The following is a 13564-nucleotide window of genomic DNA, read 5'->3' on the forward strand; positions in this document are numbered from 1 at the left end:
TGTGAATATCCAACGATAACAATGTGTATGAAACTAACCAGAAACAAGTTAATCCTAGATTATGACAAAATGTACAGATAATCACGGATTTTATAGAGCCGTGTGGGACCTCCAGCCGAGCGTGCCGATAGTGGTCTGATCTGACGACGTGCTAGATAGCCGATTGGACGCGCTACACGCTGTATCCACCCAAAACTCACGACATGTCACACGTGACGCGTCCACACGAAAACGCGCACATTTACACTAGATTACGCAGATGTCAAATCTTGGTCAGGCCAAATCAATTCCAGGCTATAGGAACATTTATGCATAGCCAGTTAGCCACCCATGGAAATAATTAAACGTATCCAAAAAAACAAGGGAGAATAGAGAATAAAACCCAAGTCTTCCTCTCAAGAGCAAGAGGAAAGGACAAGGAATATTAACTAGCAACCAAAGAAAGAGTAGACGAGAGAGAGGAGGCGAAATTAGCCAACGCGCGCGTCCATGGCAACCCAGCCACACCAATCGTCCAAGAAATTCCTACAGTGCGAGGCACCCCCGGCGAAACGGAAGATGGGGCCGGAGCAGAAGACGAAGAAGGCCGGGGCGCCAGCACTGGCGGGGAAGGAGGCTTTCACGGCGCTCGAGCTCGACGTGGCCGAGCAGCTCATCCGCCTCAGCGAGAGCAGCGCGTCCTCGGGCGGGTCCTTCTCCTACCTCCGTTCCGTGGACACCCCGACGGCGCCGCCGGCTAAGGGCGCCATAATTCCTGGCGGTTGCGTGGACTGGGAGGAAGATGAGGACGACGAGGTGGCCGGAAGGCAGCGGAGGGTGAAGCGCTACCGCCTGATAAGCGAGATCTACGCCGCGACGGAGCCAATTGGAGAGCGCAGCGGCAGCAGCCGGACGAAGGAATAGATGAGGAGAGATGAGAGGGGAGAGGGACCAACCATCTTGTAATTCAAGTGATTGCTAGGGGGTAGCCTGTAGGTCGAGCTAGCAGTCCTCTCCTTCCTCTCGCCGGGAGGAATCGCTATCACTATCGATCTTGCTGTAAAAGTTTCATCCTTGCAATAAGACTTGTTGGCTGGAGCTGAATCCATCCACGTCGGCTTCCGAATTCTTAACTGAATTTATTTTGTTCCACAGTTGCTAGCTGGCTTGGCTGGATCTCGGCCGATCGACCGATGGACGGCCTTTGCAGATGGATGATCTCCGCGGCGGAGAGGATCAGATCAGGCTTCCTCCTTCGATTTCGTGGTAGCTTGCGACTCGGCGCCTGCGGTCGATCAATCCCTGCCTGCATGCAATTTTTGAAATTAACTATTCCTTGTCCCATGAGGAGCTGCGGTTCACTGAAAGATCGATCGATTGATTCGTGAAATTTGGTGCTTTGTTTATCGGATTTGGGCGGCGACGAGGTGCACTGCTGTCTGCGCTGGTTTGGGAGTCCTATTTCTAGCAGAAATGTTTACTCTGCGTGTGGTAGAACTGTTGATCAGTAGATTTGGCTCTGCAGGGTGCAGGCCGGAGCAGCCGGCGGTTGCAATGTCTTGTTCTCCGGTGGTCGCGCAACTCATAGTTCGACTGTTCGGTATAACACCTGCCTCTTATCTTCATACTGGTTTGGTCGATTTAGGCGAGTCCAATTTCCTTCCGCAGCATTGGAGTGAGGATTGACGATCGAGCTGCTGGATCAGAAACTGGCCGGGGGCGAATGGAATGTTCTAGAAGCGCTTCCATGCCACCCGGTAAGTGGCGGCCAAGCCGGTCATGCGAGAGTTCCATTTCTTGCATCCTCCTCTACGTGGTTTCCTTCCTATATTATACATACCACGATCGAGCTTATCATCTGAGATGACTGATGAGGCTGCAGATAAATTTACTCTGAGCTTTCTGAATTCTGATGCAGGTTGGTGTACTTATCAGATCTATGGAAATGTAATCCTCTTTTTAGCAGTGTCTATTTTCACTTTTGATACTGTGAGACATGACCTCAAAGTTCGTTCTTCAACTGCAAGATTCATCGAGCTAGCACCGATGATGCATGCATGTTTGCAGCGCAATATTGTAATAAAGATATACAGAGGTCCATCGGCTGTGTGAAACTGGTTATATATGCTTACTGGATCTCTAATGTGTTCACAACGTAGGAACAAATTTCTAACATGCTTTGGAACGCTGATTCTTCAAACAGGGGAAAAGAATGAAAGATACAGAGTAGCTTTCTATCATGCATATGTGCTTGGTGACATGGCTTTCTTTGGAGATTGAATGGGATAACTATGACAATGAGGGTTCGAATAATTCCATTAGTGTCACTAAGCAAACTGAGGGTAATGTTATGGAGGAATGGTCTCCCTGAAATAAGGTTGTTTGTTTCGGCTTCAGTTGGGTGATCCGAAGCCAACTGAAGCTGAAACAAGCAAGACCTAAGACTCAGACACCCAAATTGGAAAAGTATAGGTGAATACTAAGGGATTGTGTGTATGTTTTATCGACGAGCCTGGCTCCCCGTTTATAGAACATGCTGTAAATTGGAATACACCGAGCGGCTCAATGCCAGCCACGGTACAGCCTCCTCGTATATATATATATGCAATCAGAAATTACAGAGTTTGTGTACAATACGAATAGACCAACAGAGATGGAAACTAACTATTTGGTAGCTGCTTGACTTGCACTCCACGTTGTTCATCACAATGTGGCTCTGTCGGATGGTCTGACTCTAACACGCCCCCGCAGTCTGAACCGGGCGAGCTCTCGACCTGAAGACTGGAGCGAAACTCTTGAAAAAGAGTAGTAGGCAAACCCTTCGTGAAAATGTCCACAAACTGCGAAGATGAGTGTACATGTAAAACGCGCACATCTCCAAGGGCTACCTTCTCCCGAACAAAGTAAATATCTAGCTCAATATGCTTGGTCCGTCGATGTTGAACGCGGTTGGTAGACAAGTAGACAGCACTGACATTATCAAAGTAGACAATGGTGGCAGTCGAGATTGGCCGTCGAAGTTCCTGTAGGAGCTGCCGAACCCAACATGACTCTGAAACAGCCGCGGCTACTGCCCTATACTCTGCCTCGGCACTAGAGTGGGAGACGGTCGTCTGTCATCGTGCGGACCAAGAAATAAGATTTTCACTAAGGTACATGCAAAATCCAGACGTAGAGCGTCGGGTATCTGGGCAACCAGCCTAGTCGGCATTCGAGTATGCAATGAGAGAGTGAGAAGAAGTGCGATGCAGAGAAAGACCAAGGTCAAGAGTGCCATGGAGATAGCGGAGAATGCGTTTTTTGACAGAGAAATGGGGTTCTCGTGGATCTTGCATATGGAGACATACTTGCTGCACGGCGTAAGCAATGTTAGGACGAGTGTGTGTAACATATCGTAGTACGCCGGCTAAGCTACGATACTGAGAAGGATCGGAAACGGGGGACTCGGATGTGGAGGAGAGTTTTGCTTTGGTATCAATAGGTGTAGTGATGGGATGACAATCACGCACGCCTGCACAATTCAAGATGTCAACAATGTAATTTCGTTGACAGAGGTGGAGGCTAATAGATGTACATGTGACAGAAATGCCAAGGAAGTGATATAGGGGCCAAGATCCTTCATAGCAAATTGGCGTGCCATGGGATGGGTGATAGTAGCAAGAGTAAATGGGGTGGAGGCGGTAAGAATGATGTCATCGACATAAAGAAAGAGATATGTTAAGTTGGTGCCCTGATGAAAAATGAAAAGAGAGGAATCTGATTTGGATTCAACGAACCCAATGGAGCGCGCAAAGGTGGCAAACTGCTGAAACCATGCGCGTGGAGGTTGTTTTAAACCATATAGAGATTTAAGAAGACGACACACATAAGTGGGGTGACGTGGATCAACAAAGCCAGAGGGTTGTTGACTATAGACAACTTCATCAAGATGACCATGGAGGAAGGCATTTTTTTACATCAAGCTGGTGTACGGGCCAAGATTGAGAGATAGCAAGAGAGAGAACAATGTGAATAGTGGCAGGTTTAACAACAGGACTGGAGGTTTCATCAAAGTCAATTCCTGGTTGTTGGGAAAAAGCACGGACTCACGGACTACCAAACAATCTTTGTGACGAGCGAGAGAGCCGTTGGCATGATATTTATGGTGAAAGATCCATTTACTGCTCACAATGTTTGCACCGAGAGTAGCAGGGACAAGAGTCCATGTTTGATTTAGAATGAGAGCATCAAACTCTTCTTGCATGGCTTGACGCCAGTTGGGATCACGTAGTGCCATAAGATAGTTGTGTGGGAGTGGAGAAGAAGCAATAGCAGAGAGGTGAAAGATCCATTTACTGCTCACAATGTTTGCACCGAGAGTAGCAGGGACACGAGTCCATGTTTGATTTAGGATGAGAGCATCAAACTCTTCTTGCATGGCTTGACGCCAGTTGGGATCACGTAGTTGTTGGGGAACGTAGCAATTTCAAAAAATTTCCTACGCACACGCAAGATCATGGTGATGCATAGCAACGAGAGGGGAGAGTGTTGTCTACGTACCCTCGTAGACCGACAGCGGAAGCGTTATGACAACGCGGTTGATGTAGTCATACGTCTTCACGGCCCGACCGATCAAGCACCGAAACTACGGCACCTCCGAGTTCTAGCACACGTTCAGCTCGATGACGATCCCCGGACTCCGATCCAGCAAAGTGTGATGATCTTGATGTTCTACCGTCGCAGGGCTTCGCCTAAGCACCACTACAATATTATCGAGGATTATGGTGGAGGGGGGCACCGCACACGGCTAAGAGAACGATCACGAAGATCAACTTGTGTGTCTAGAGGTGCCCCCCTGCCCCCGTATATAAAGGAGCAAGGGGGAGGCCGGCCGGCCCTTGTGGGCGCGCCAAGGAGGAGGAGTCCTCCTTTCCTACTCCTACTAGGAGGGGGAAAGGAAGGGGTAGAGGGAGAAGGAAAGGGGGGGGGGTTGTCGGTGTCAAAACCGGCGGATCTCGGGTAGGGGGTCCCGAACTGTGTGTCTAGGCCGGATGGTAACAGGAGGCAAGGGACACGAAGTTTTACCCAGGTTCGGGCCCTCTCGATGGAGGTAAAACCCTACGTCTTGCTTGATTAATATTGATGATATGGGTAGTACAAGAGTAGATCTACCACGAGATCGAGGAGGCTAAACCCTAGAAGCTAGCCTATGGTATGATTGTTGATGTATATGTTGTCCTACAGACTAAAACCCTCCGGTTTATATAGACACCGGATAGGGTTAGGGTTACATAGAGTCAGTTACAATGGTAGGAGATCTACATATCCGTATCGCCAAGCTTGCCTTCCACGCCAAGGAAAGTCCCTTCCGGACACGGGACGAAGTCTTCAATCTTATGTCTTCATAGTCCAGGAGTCCGGCTGAAGGTATAGTCCGGCCATCCGGACACCCCCTAATCCAGGACTCCCTCAGTAGCCCCTGAACCAGGCTTCAATGATGACGAGTCCGGCGCGCATATTGTCTTCGGCATTGCAAGGCGGGTTCCTCCAAGTACTTCATAGAAGATTTTGAACACAAAGATAGTGTCCGGCTCTGCAAAATAAGTTTCCACATATTGCCATAGAGAGAATAATATTTACACAAATCTAATCTGCTGACGTATTCCGTAGTGTGACATCACACCACGGCCAAGCTTTTATTCGAACCGTTTTACTGTCCCATCTCAGCGCGTTATGCGAGGCGGTTTCCTTGGCACGTCTTGTTAAAGCAGAGATCGTGTCCCCTTATTCCGGAATTCTCATCAATACGGGCGTGGGTAACCCAACCACGCCATTGATTACGGCGCTTGGAGATAAGCGAGTTTTACCAAGCTGGTGGGGACATGTAGTTGCGTCCACCCATATAAGGGGATAAGGATCCACCTTTTCACCTACGCCTTCTTCCTCCCTTGCTTATCCATTCTCGCGCACTCGAGCTCCAGCGCCCAAGTCCGCATTCCCCATCTCAACCTTCTCCATCTATGTCCGGAGCAGGAGGCAAGTGGATGGCCTCCTCCGTTGCGGAAGGGCACATCAAAAAACTAAGGAAGGCCGGATACCTGTCTAACGACATTGTGCACCGGCTTCCCGAAGAGGGGCAGCTCATCCCCACCCCTAGGCCCCATGAGAGGGTGGTGTTCCTCCCCCATTTCCTCCGCGGACTGGGTTTCCCTCTCCATCCATTTGTCCGGGGGCTCATGTTCTACTATGGCCTGGATTTCCACGATCTGGCCCCGAATTTTGTCCTCAACATCTCGGCGTTTATCGTCGTGTGCGAGGCTTTCCTCTGCATCCGCCCCCATTTCGGCCTATGGCTCAAGACTTTCAACGTCAAGCCGAAGGTGGTGCACGGCAACCAGGCGGAGTGCGGAGGCGCCATGGTGGGCAAGATGCCCAACATCTTATGGCTCGAGGGCTCCTTTGTGGAGACCCTGAAGGGGTGGCAATCGGAGTGGTTTTACATCACCGAGCCACGCGACCCTAAGTGGGTCGCAGCCCCCGAGTTCCGGTCTGGACCCCCAACGTGGCTCTCGTCCTGGAAAGAGATGGGCCTATGATGGGGCAGCAAAAAGGAGGTGACCGGACTACAAACATGCACCCAATCCCTGGTGGACAAGCAGCTCAGGCTCGTCAACGTAGTCCAGGTTATGCTCCTCCGCCTGAGCCTCTCGTGTCAACAACAAGCCTTCAATCTGTGGGAGTTCAATCCGGCGCAGCACCGGACTCTGAGCAGGCTCTTCGACACGACATACGAAGATGCCTGGAAGGTGCTTTTCAAGGGCGCCGAGGCTCCCGCATCCGCTACCGAGGATCGCGGATTCAGCGCGCAGCGTCACGCTAGCGCGATGAGTTTTTTGTACCTTTTACAGGGCACTAGTTTTTCATAGTTTAACTCTGTGCGGGATTTAAGCTCCCTTACCTTTGACAGGATTGGCAGGCGAAGTCCGGACGGATCGACTGTCCGTCACCTTTGCCCGAAGACCCAGCCGATGCCCACTTGGCGAAGCTGCTGGTTCCGGCACCCTATGCGGTGCCGGAGAAGAAGGCCAAGAAGAAGGACACGGGGACTCGAAAGAGTGCCTGACGCCCGGATGTGTCCGATTCATTATTCGACGAATCCAAGACGCACTCCTCCCACGAAGACGAGGAGGAGGAAGAAGAGTCCTCTCCCCCTCCAGTGGGGGAAGGGAAGAAAAGGAAGGGCGCCCCAACTGGGGAGGCCGAAGGGTCCAAGAAGGGGAGAACCCTTCCTCCGGACTGCTCCATCGACGCCGACGACGGCGAAGAGGAGTGGCCGCCCAGGGCCAAGCCCCTGGCGAAATCGTAAGTATCTGGATTCCAGAGTAATTCATAGTATTCGTTTATTGCACAGCTTTCCCTTATGTCGAATGTGTTTATGCAGCCCACCCAAAGATCGGCTCGACGCGTCATCGAGCGGCTCACTGGACTCGTCGGATGTGAACTCGCTTCCGGCGGCCTCCTCCCCCCGCCCTACAGACGACACCGAAGCGTTGTCCCAACAGGTTCAAAGCCAGGGGGAGGTGGTCCTGGAGGCGCCGCAAGGCGACCTCCCGGACTCCAGGAGTAAAGGGGATGAAACCCCCCGGGGCTCCAAGTCCGGCCCTAGGCCGGACACCTCTCCGGAACCTTCAAAGGTTCTAGTGTCCGGTGGGCGACCTCCTTCCAAGAGGAGCCAGCCCACTGTGCCGGCGACCCCCGTCCAAACGGAGGCGCCGGACAATCTGTTGGAGGCGCTCCAAGGAGCCTTCATCGACAAGGGGCACTGCACTATTATGAGTGCGGTGATCCAGAAGGTTCAGTCCGCCAAGGGCGGACTGACTGAATCTTGTACTAGCCTTTTAACAGGCTTTGAGGTAAGTAAAGAATGTGTAAATAATATTACCGCACAGATAGTAGCCCCTGATGCTCTGTTTGGCGTTCGAGAAGAAAAGCCGAATAGAGGATCAAATAAAATTCGCAGGAGTCTAACAAAAAGGAGTCAATATGCGTATGCAGGCTTCTCTGCTTGCGTCCGCCGCACTGACCCCGAAAGTGGACACGCTAAAGCAGAGCTCGGGCGTGCCAAGAAGCAGCTCGAGGACAATGAAGGTAAGAAATACCTTGTTTAAATATATATATATATATATATATAAGGTGCAATTGCAAAAGATGATAGGATTATCATGGCTATTGTAGGGGCCACGTCTGAGGTGGCGACCCTTAAGCAAGCGCTGGATGAGGCCGAGAAGAGGGCGGCCACGGAGCGCACCGAGCGGGAGAAGTATGAGGCCGAGGTTGGCAAGGTGCAGCAAGAGCTCCAGGCTCTCATGGAAAAACATGAGAGTTTGGAGCTTGACTCAAAGACGCGAGCGTTCGAGCTCGCGGTGGCTGTTGAAAATGCCAAGTCTGCCAAGGCCAAATCCCAGAAGACCCTCCAGGAGTTGGATGAGGTGAAGAAGATAGCGGCAGGTAAGGCATTATTTATGCAAAGCAAACACATAAATGTGAGTTACTTGTTACTTACCTGAATCCGGAGCTCTCCAGGAGCGTTCGCAGATCTTCCCCGGAGTGTGTCCGATGCCGCCGCATTCTATTGAGCCGAGGATGGCAGCTCGATGGAGAAGGTGTTCTGGTCTCAGTACGCTGAGGCCGGACACCCCGTGCCCCTGAGCGACCAGCTGAAGCAACTGGTCGAGCTCCACAAGGCGGCCTAACAGGCCATGAAGGGCCTCATAGTTCGGCTGTGGCCTGGAGAGGCTCAGCCTAGGAGCTATTTCGGGCTGGTGTGGCGGCTGGTGGAGGCCTGTCCAAGGCTCGAAGTCATCAAGCGCTCCGTCTGCATTGAAGGTGCCCATAGGGCCCTTGCCCGTGCTAAGGTGCACTGGGGCAAGCTGGATGCTAAGAAGCTTGTGAAGGACGGGCCACCAGCGGGGAAAGAGCATCGCAAGCCCGAAAATTATTATAAGGATGTTCTGAAGGGTGCCTGCCTTGTGGCGGATGAATGTTCCAGAGATGTAATTTTTGAGTAAAACTCGCTCGTTTTGTCCTGTGCGCTGAAAACTTGTTCATATGCGCTAAGCAATGCTGTTTGAATTTAAAATATTACCTTCTGTGCGGCTGTTTATCAATTCTGAGAGATGGCGAGTCGTCAGGTTCTGCCCCCGTGCCACTAGTGCTGGGGTGTTCGGGGATAAACCTGAGCGCTCTTTTTCCCATGTTTGGGTCCTTCGAGGGAGGCGCTCAGCCCAACGAACAAGGCAATCGGACTATAATGCGTGAACACTCTCACTTAGCCATAGAATTCTATAATTTTAAATTTCGGCGAAGCCCCTGGTATTCGGAAGACCGAGTTCGGGGCGCTATCCATGCCTTGGCCGGACAGAACCGGTTCCTCGCCCGAAGCGGCATAAGTCTTTAGGGACTCGAAAAAACCTCTCGAACAGCGACCAGCTCTCGCTTCATCATGACAGTCAGTTTTAGCTTTCTCCACTGAGGTGCTCGACCCAGCTCAACTAGGGCACAATCGCAGTGGTTCTCCTAGTGCTACCTTAGCCGATATAGCGGAACGTAAGGCACCAAAACATAGGAGCCGGGCAAACCCAACTATTGACCCAAGACATGATTCGGAGCCGATGCATATAATGCTATAAGTTCGGGGTGCCCCACTTGTTAAAGTGTTCGAACTTCTCACACCATATTGAGGGGTACTAAAGCCCCTGGCATATTTTGGCCGTACCAACGTGTACGGGTGCAACATGTCGTTAAGGAACATATATAAAGAAAAAAGGTAATGCAAAAATAGACGAAAGCTATGCATTGTTTATTAAAAAGGGGTGCGATCAAAGTAGAACGATACAAATAATGCGATAAGTGGACGGTTGGACTAGTTAACATGTCCATTCCAGGGGCAAGCTGCGGAATAGTATGCGGAACAGGTATACTGCTCATGATAGAGACCACCTGGGAGTTCCGTACTGCGGCATGGCTTGTCTGCTTCCCTGGTTCTTGCATCGTTTGTGCGGCAATTGAACTGCCGAACAGGCCTTCCGAAGGATGAAGTCTTGAAAGTAAGAGAAAATTAAAAAAAATAATCGGCAGCCCCTGGTACGGTTTAAGCCGTATTTTTGGGCGTGCCGTGATGGTGCCCCTCCCCCTGTACCCATGGTATCTCTAGAGCGTAGTTATGTACGGGAAGTACTAGCGTCGCCTTTTCGCGAGGGTTGGGGTTGGGGCCGCATTGCTACGCCTGCTCGGATCGTGCCAGGCGGTCTTGATGTTGGTTACTCCGGGCGCGCTTGACGGTGTCTGGTCGTTTAGTGGCCGGACTGGAGAACTGCCTGGAGAGGCTGCTTTGTACTTCCGCTGCAAGGGCCGCCGTGTGCTCCTCCGTTCGGAGGGAGCATTCGGTGTTTCCATTGACCGTAATTACTCCTCGAGGGCCTGGCATCTTGAGCTTAAGGTATGCGTAGTGCGGTACCGCATTGAACTTAGCGAATGCGGTTCGCCCGAGCAGTGCATGATAACCACTGTGAAACGGGACTATGTCGAAGATTAACTCCTCGCTTCGGAAATTATCCGGAGATCCGAAGACCACTTCAAGTGTGACTGAGCCTGTACAGTTGGCCTCTACACCTGGTATTACGCCTTTAAAGGTCGTTTTGGTGGGCTTAATCCTCGAGGGATCTATGCCCATTTTCCGCACTGTATCCTGGTAAAGCAGGTTCAGGCTGCTGCCGCCGTCCATAAGGACTCTAGTGAGATGAAATCCGTAAGTAATTGGGTCTAGAACCAATGCGGCGAATCCGCCATGACAGGTGCTAGTGGGATGGTCCCTTCGATCAAAGGTGATCGGGCAGGAGGACCATGGGTTGAACTTTGGGGCGACTGGCTCTACCGCGTATACGTCCCTTAACGCGTGCTTCCGCTCCCTTTTGGGGACGTGCGTTGCGTATATCATGTTCACCGTCCGCACTTGTGGGGGAAAACCCTTCTGTCCACTATTGTTCGGCGGCCGGGGCTCCTCGTCGTCATCGCTATGCAGCCCCTTGTCTTCATTTTCGGCGTTTAACTTGCCTGCCTGCTTGAACACCCAACAATCCCTATTGGTGTGATTGGCTGGCTTTTCGGGGGTGCCATGTATATGGCATGAGCGGTCGAGTATTCGGTCCAAACTGGACGGGCCCCTAGGATTCCTTTTGAATGCCTTTTTCTGCTGGCCGGATTTAGAGCCTCTGAATCCGGCATTAACTGCCGTATCATCAGCATTCTCGCCGTTAATGCGGCGCTTCTGCTTGTTGCGATGCGACCTGCCACTACTGTCCCTGGTGTCCGAATTACCAGGGTTCTTGGTCATATTGTTGCTACAAGCAAGCCAGCTGTCTTCTCCCGCGCAAAAGCGGGTCATGAATGTCGTGAGTGCTGCCATAGATTTCGGCTTTTCCTGACCAAGGTGCCGGGCGAGCCACTCGTCACGGATATTATGCTTGAAGGCTGCTAGGGCCTCAGCGTCTGGACAGTTGACTATTTGATTTTTCTTTGTTAGGAACCGTGTCTAGAATTGCCTGGCCGATTCCTCTGGCTGCTGAATTATGTGACTTAGGTCATCGGCGTCTGGGGGTCGCACGTAAGTGCCTTGGAAATTGTCGAGGAATGCGGCTTCCAGGTCCTCCCAACAACTGATTGATCCTGTTGGCAAGCTGTTAAGACAATGCCGAGCTGGTCCTTTAAACTTGAGTGGGAGGTATTTGATGGCGTGGAAATCATCGTCGCGGGCCATGTGGATATGAAGGAGATAATCCTCGATCCATACCGCAGGATCTGTTGTGCCATCATATGATTCGATGTTTACGGGTTTGAAACCCTCGGGGATTTGATGATCCATTGTTTCGTCTGTAAAGAAGAGTGGGTGTGCGGTGCCTCTGTACTGGGATATATCATGACGTAGCTCCAATGAGCCTTGTCTACTGTGTTTGGCCCCACCGAATTTGTGGTCGGCGTGACGGTTACCGTCTCGAGCCGTGGGGCGCCCACGTGATCCGTAGATCGATCTTGTTTGCCTTGCCTTGTCCTCCAACATGTCTCGTAAGTCCGGCGCATATTCCCGTGCCTTGGTACGGGGCGCGGCTTGAGTGGAGGGCCGAGAGGCCTCCCTGTCGTGGCCACGAGGTGGTCGGTCGGCCGCATCAAGTGCTTCCTCCTCTAATCGGGTAGGAACCTGCGCTTTGGGTAGCTCTTGGAGGGGCGTTCGTGTTTATGCTCTTTGGCCGGATGGACTTCAGTCCATCTGTCGACTAGCAAATCTTGATCAGCTCTAAGCTGTTGCTGTGTTTTCTTGAGGCTTCTTGCCATGGCCATAAGCCTGCGTTGAAAACGCTCTTGCTCGACGGGATCCTCTGGCACGACGAATTCGTCGTCGTCGAGGCTTGCCTCGTCTTCGGAGGGAGGCATATAATTATCGTCCTCGACCTGTCTGTCTGCCGCTCTCTCATGAGGGCTGGTTTCTCCATCCTCCTATGCTAAATCTTGCTGGAGGGGGTTTTCTTCAGCGCTTTCCGGAGTATTATTATCTGCCGTGCTGGAATCACCGTATTTGTTTTGGCAGGATTTTGAGCGGCGCCGCTAACGCCGGCGCTTAGGCTGTTTCCTTAAGGGGTCATCCTCCGCTGTTTCATCGCCATCTCCCTCTTTTGGGGTGTCCACCATGTATATGTCATATGACGAGGTGGCTTTCCAGGGCCTAGTAGGCGCTGGTTCTTCATCATCTCCTTCATTGGCGTACATACCGTCGATGTCTTCGGAGTCGAAGTCGAGCATGTCGGTTAAGTCGTCGACAGTGGCTACAAAGTGGGTGGTGGGTGGGCTTTGAATTTCTTCATCGTCCGTACCCCAACCTTGCTGACCGTAGTCTGGCCAGGGCTCTCCTGATAAAGAGAGAGACTTCAGTGACTTCAGGATATCGCCCAAAGGCGAGTGCTGAAAGATGTCCGCGGCAGTGAACTCCATGATCAGCGCCCAATCGGATTCGATCGGCATGGGCGCGGAGGGTTCGGAGTCCGGCTCCTTGGAGTCACGAGTCTCGCAGAGTATGAGGCTGGTGTTCGGCTCAATCGCCGTTAGGGTCGCAGCCCCCGAGGTGGCGTCCAACCGCCCATCCTTGATCGACGTAGTTGGCTCCGAATTAGGGATCGGAGTTGACGTGGGTGCGGCCTCCAGGGCACTATTCGGCGGTAGAGCTAAATCATGCTCGTCGTGACAGAGCGGCGCGCTCGATAGTGGCTCAAATCCGTCGAAGATCAAGTCTCCGCGGATGTCAGCCATGTAGTTTAAACTTCCAAATATGACCGACGGCCAGGGGCGTAGCTTTCGATCTGCTCCAGACGGCCAAGCGAATTGGCCCGTAGTGCGAAGCCGCCGAAGACGAAGATCCGTCCGGGGAGGAAGGTCTCACCCTGGACTGCATCGCTTTTGATGATCGTAGGAGCCATCGAGCCTGACGGTGACGACACAGAGGAACTCTCAATGAAAGCACCAATGTCGGTGTCAAAACCGGCGGATCTCGGGTAGGGGG

At 51.9% G+C, this 13564-nt stretch overlaps 1 protein-coding gene across 1 annotated transcript; it reads left to right on the top strand.

Moving 5' to 3' along the window:
* Nucleotides 1-470: 470 nt before the first annotated feature.
* Nucleotides 471-1033, top strand: LOC125556502. Its single transcript, XM_048719225.1, has one exon. It carries the CDS (start codon nucleotides 490-492, stop codon nucleotides 901-903), a length of 414 nt encoding a protein of 137 aa, XP_048575182.1. The 5' UTR covers nucleotides 471-489; the 3' UTR covers nucleotides 904-1033.
* The last annotated feature ends 12531 nt before the right edge of the window (nucleotides 1034-13564 follow it).

This window comes from Triticum urartu, chromosome 5 (assembly GCF_003073215.2).
Source record: "Triticum urartu cultivar G1812 chromosome 5, Tu2.1, whole genome shotgun sequence".
NCBI classification, from domain to species: domain Eukaryota; kingdom Viridiplantae; phylum Streptophyta; class Magnoliopsida; order Poales; family Poaceae; genus Triticum; species Triticum urartu.

Excerpts from the sequence above, each read along its gene's own strand:
- LOC125556502 (XM_048719225.1), top strand. The coding sequence starts at position 490 with ATGGCAACCCAGCCACACCAATCGTCCAAGAAATTCCTACAGTGCGAG.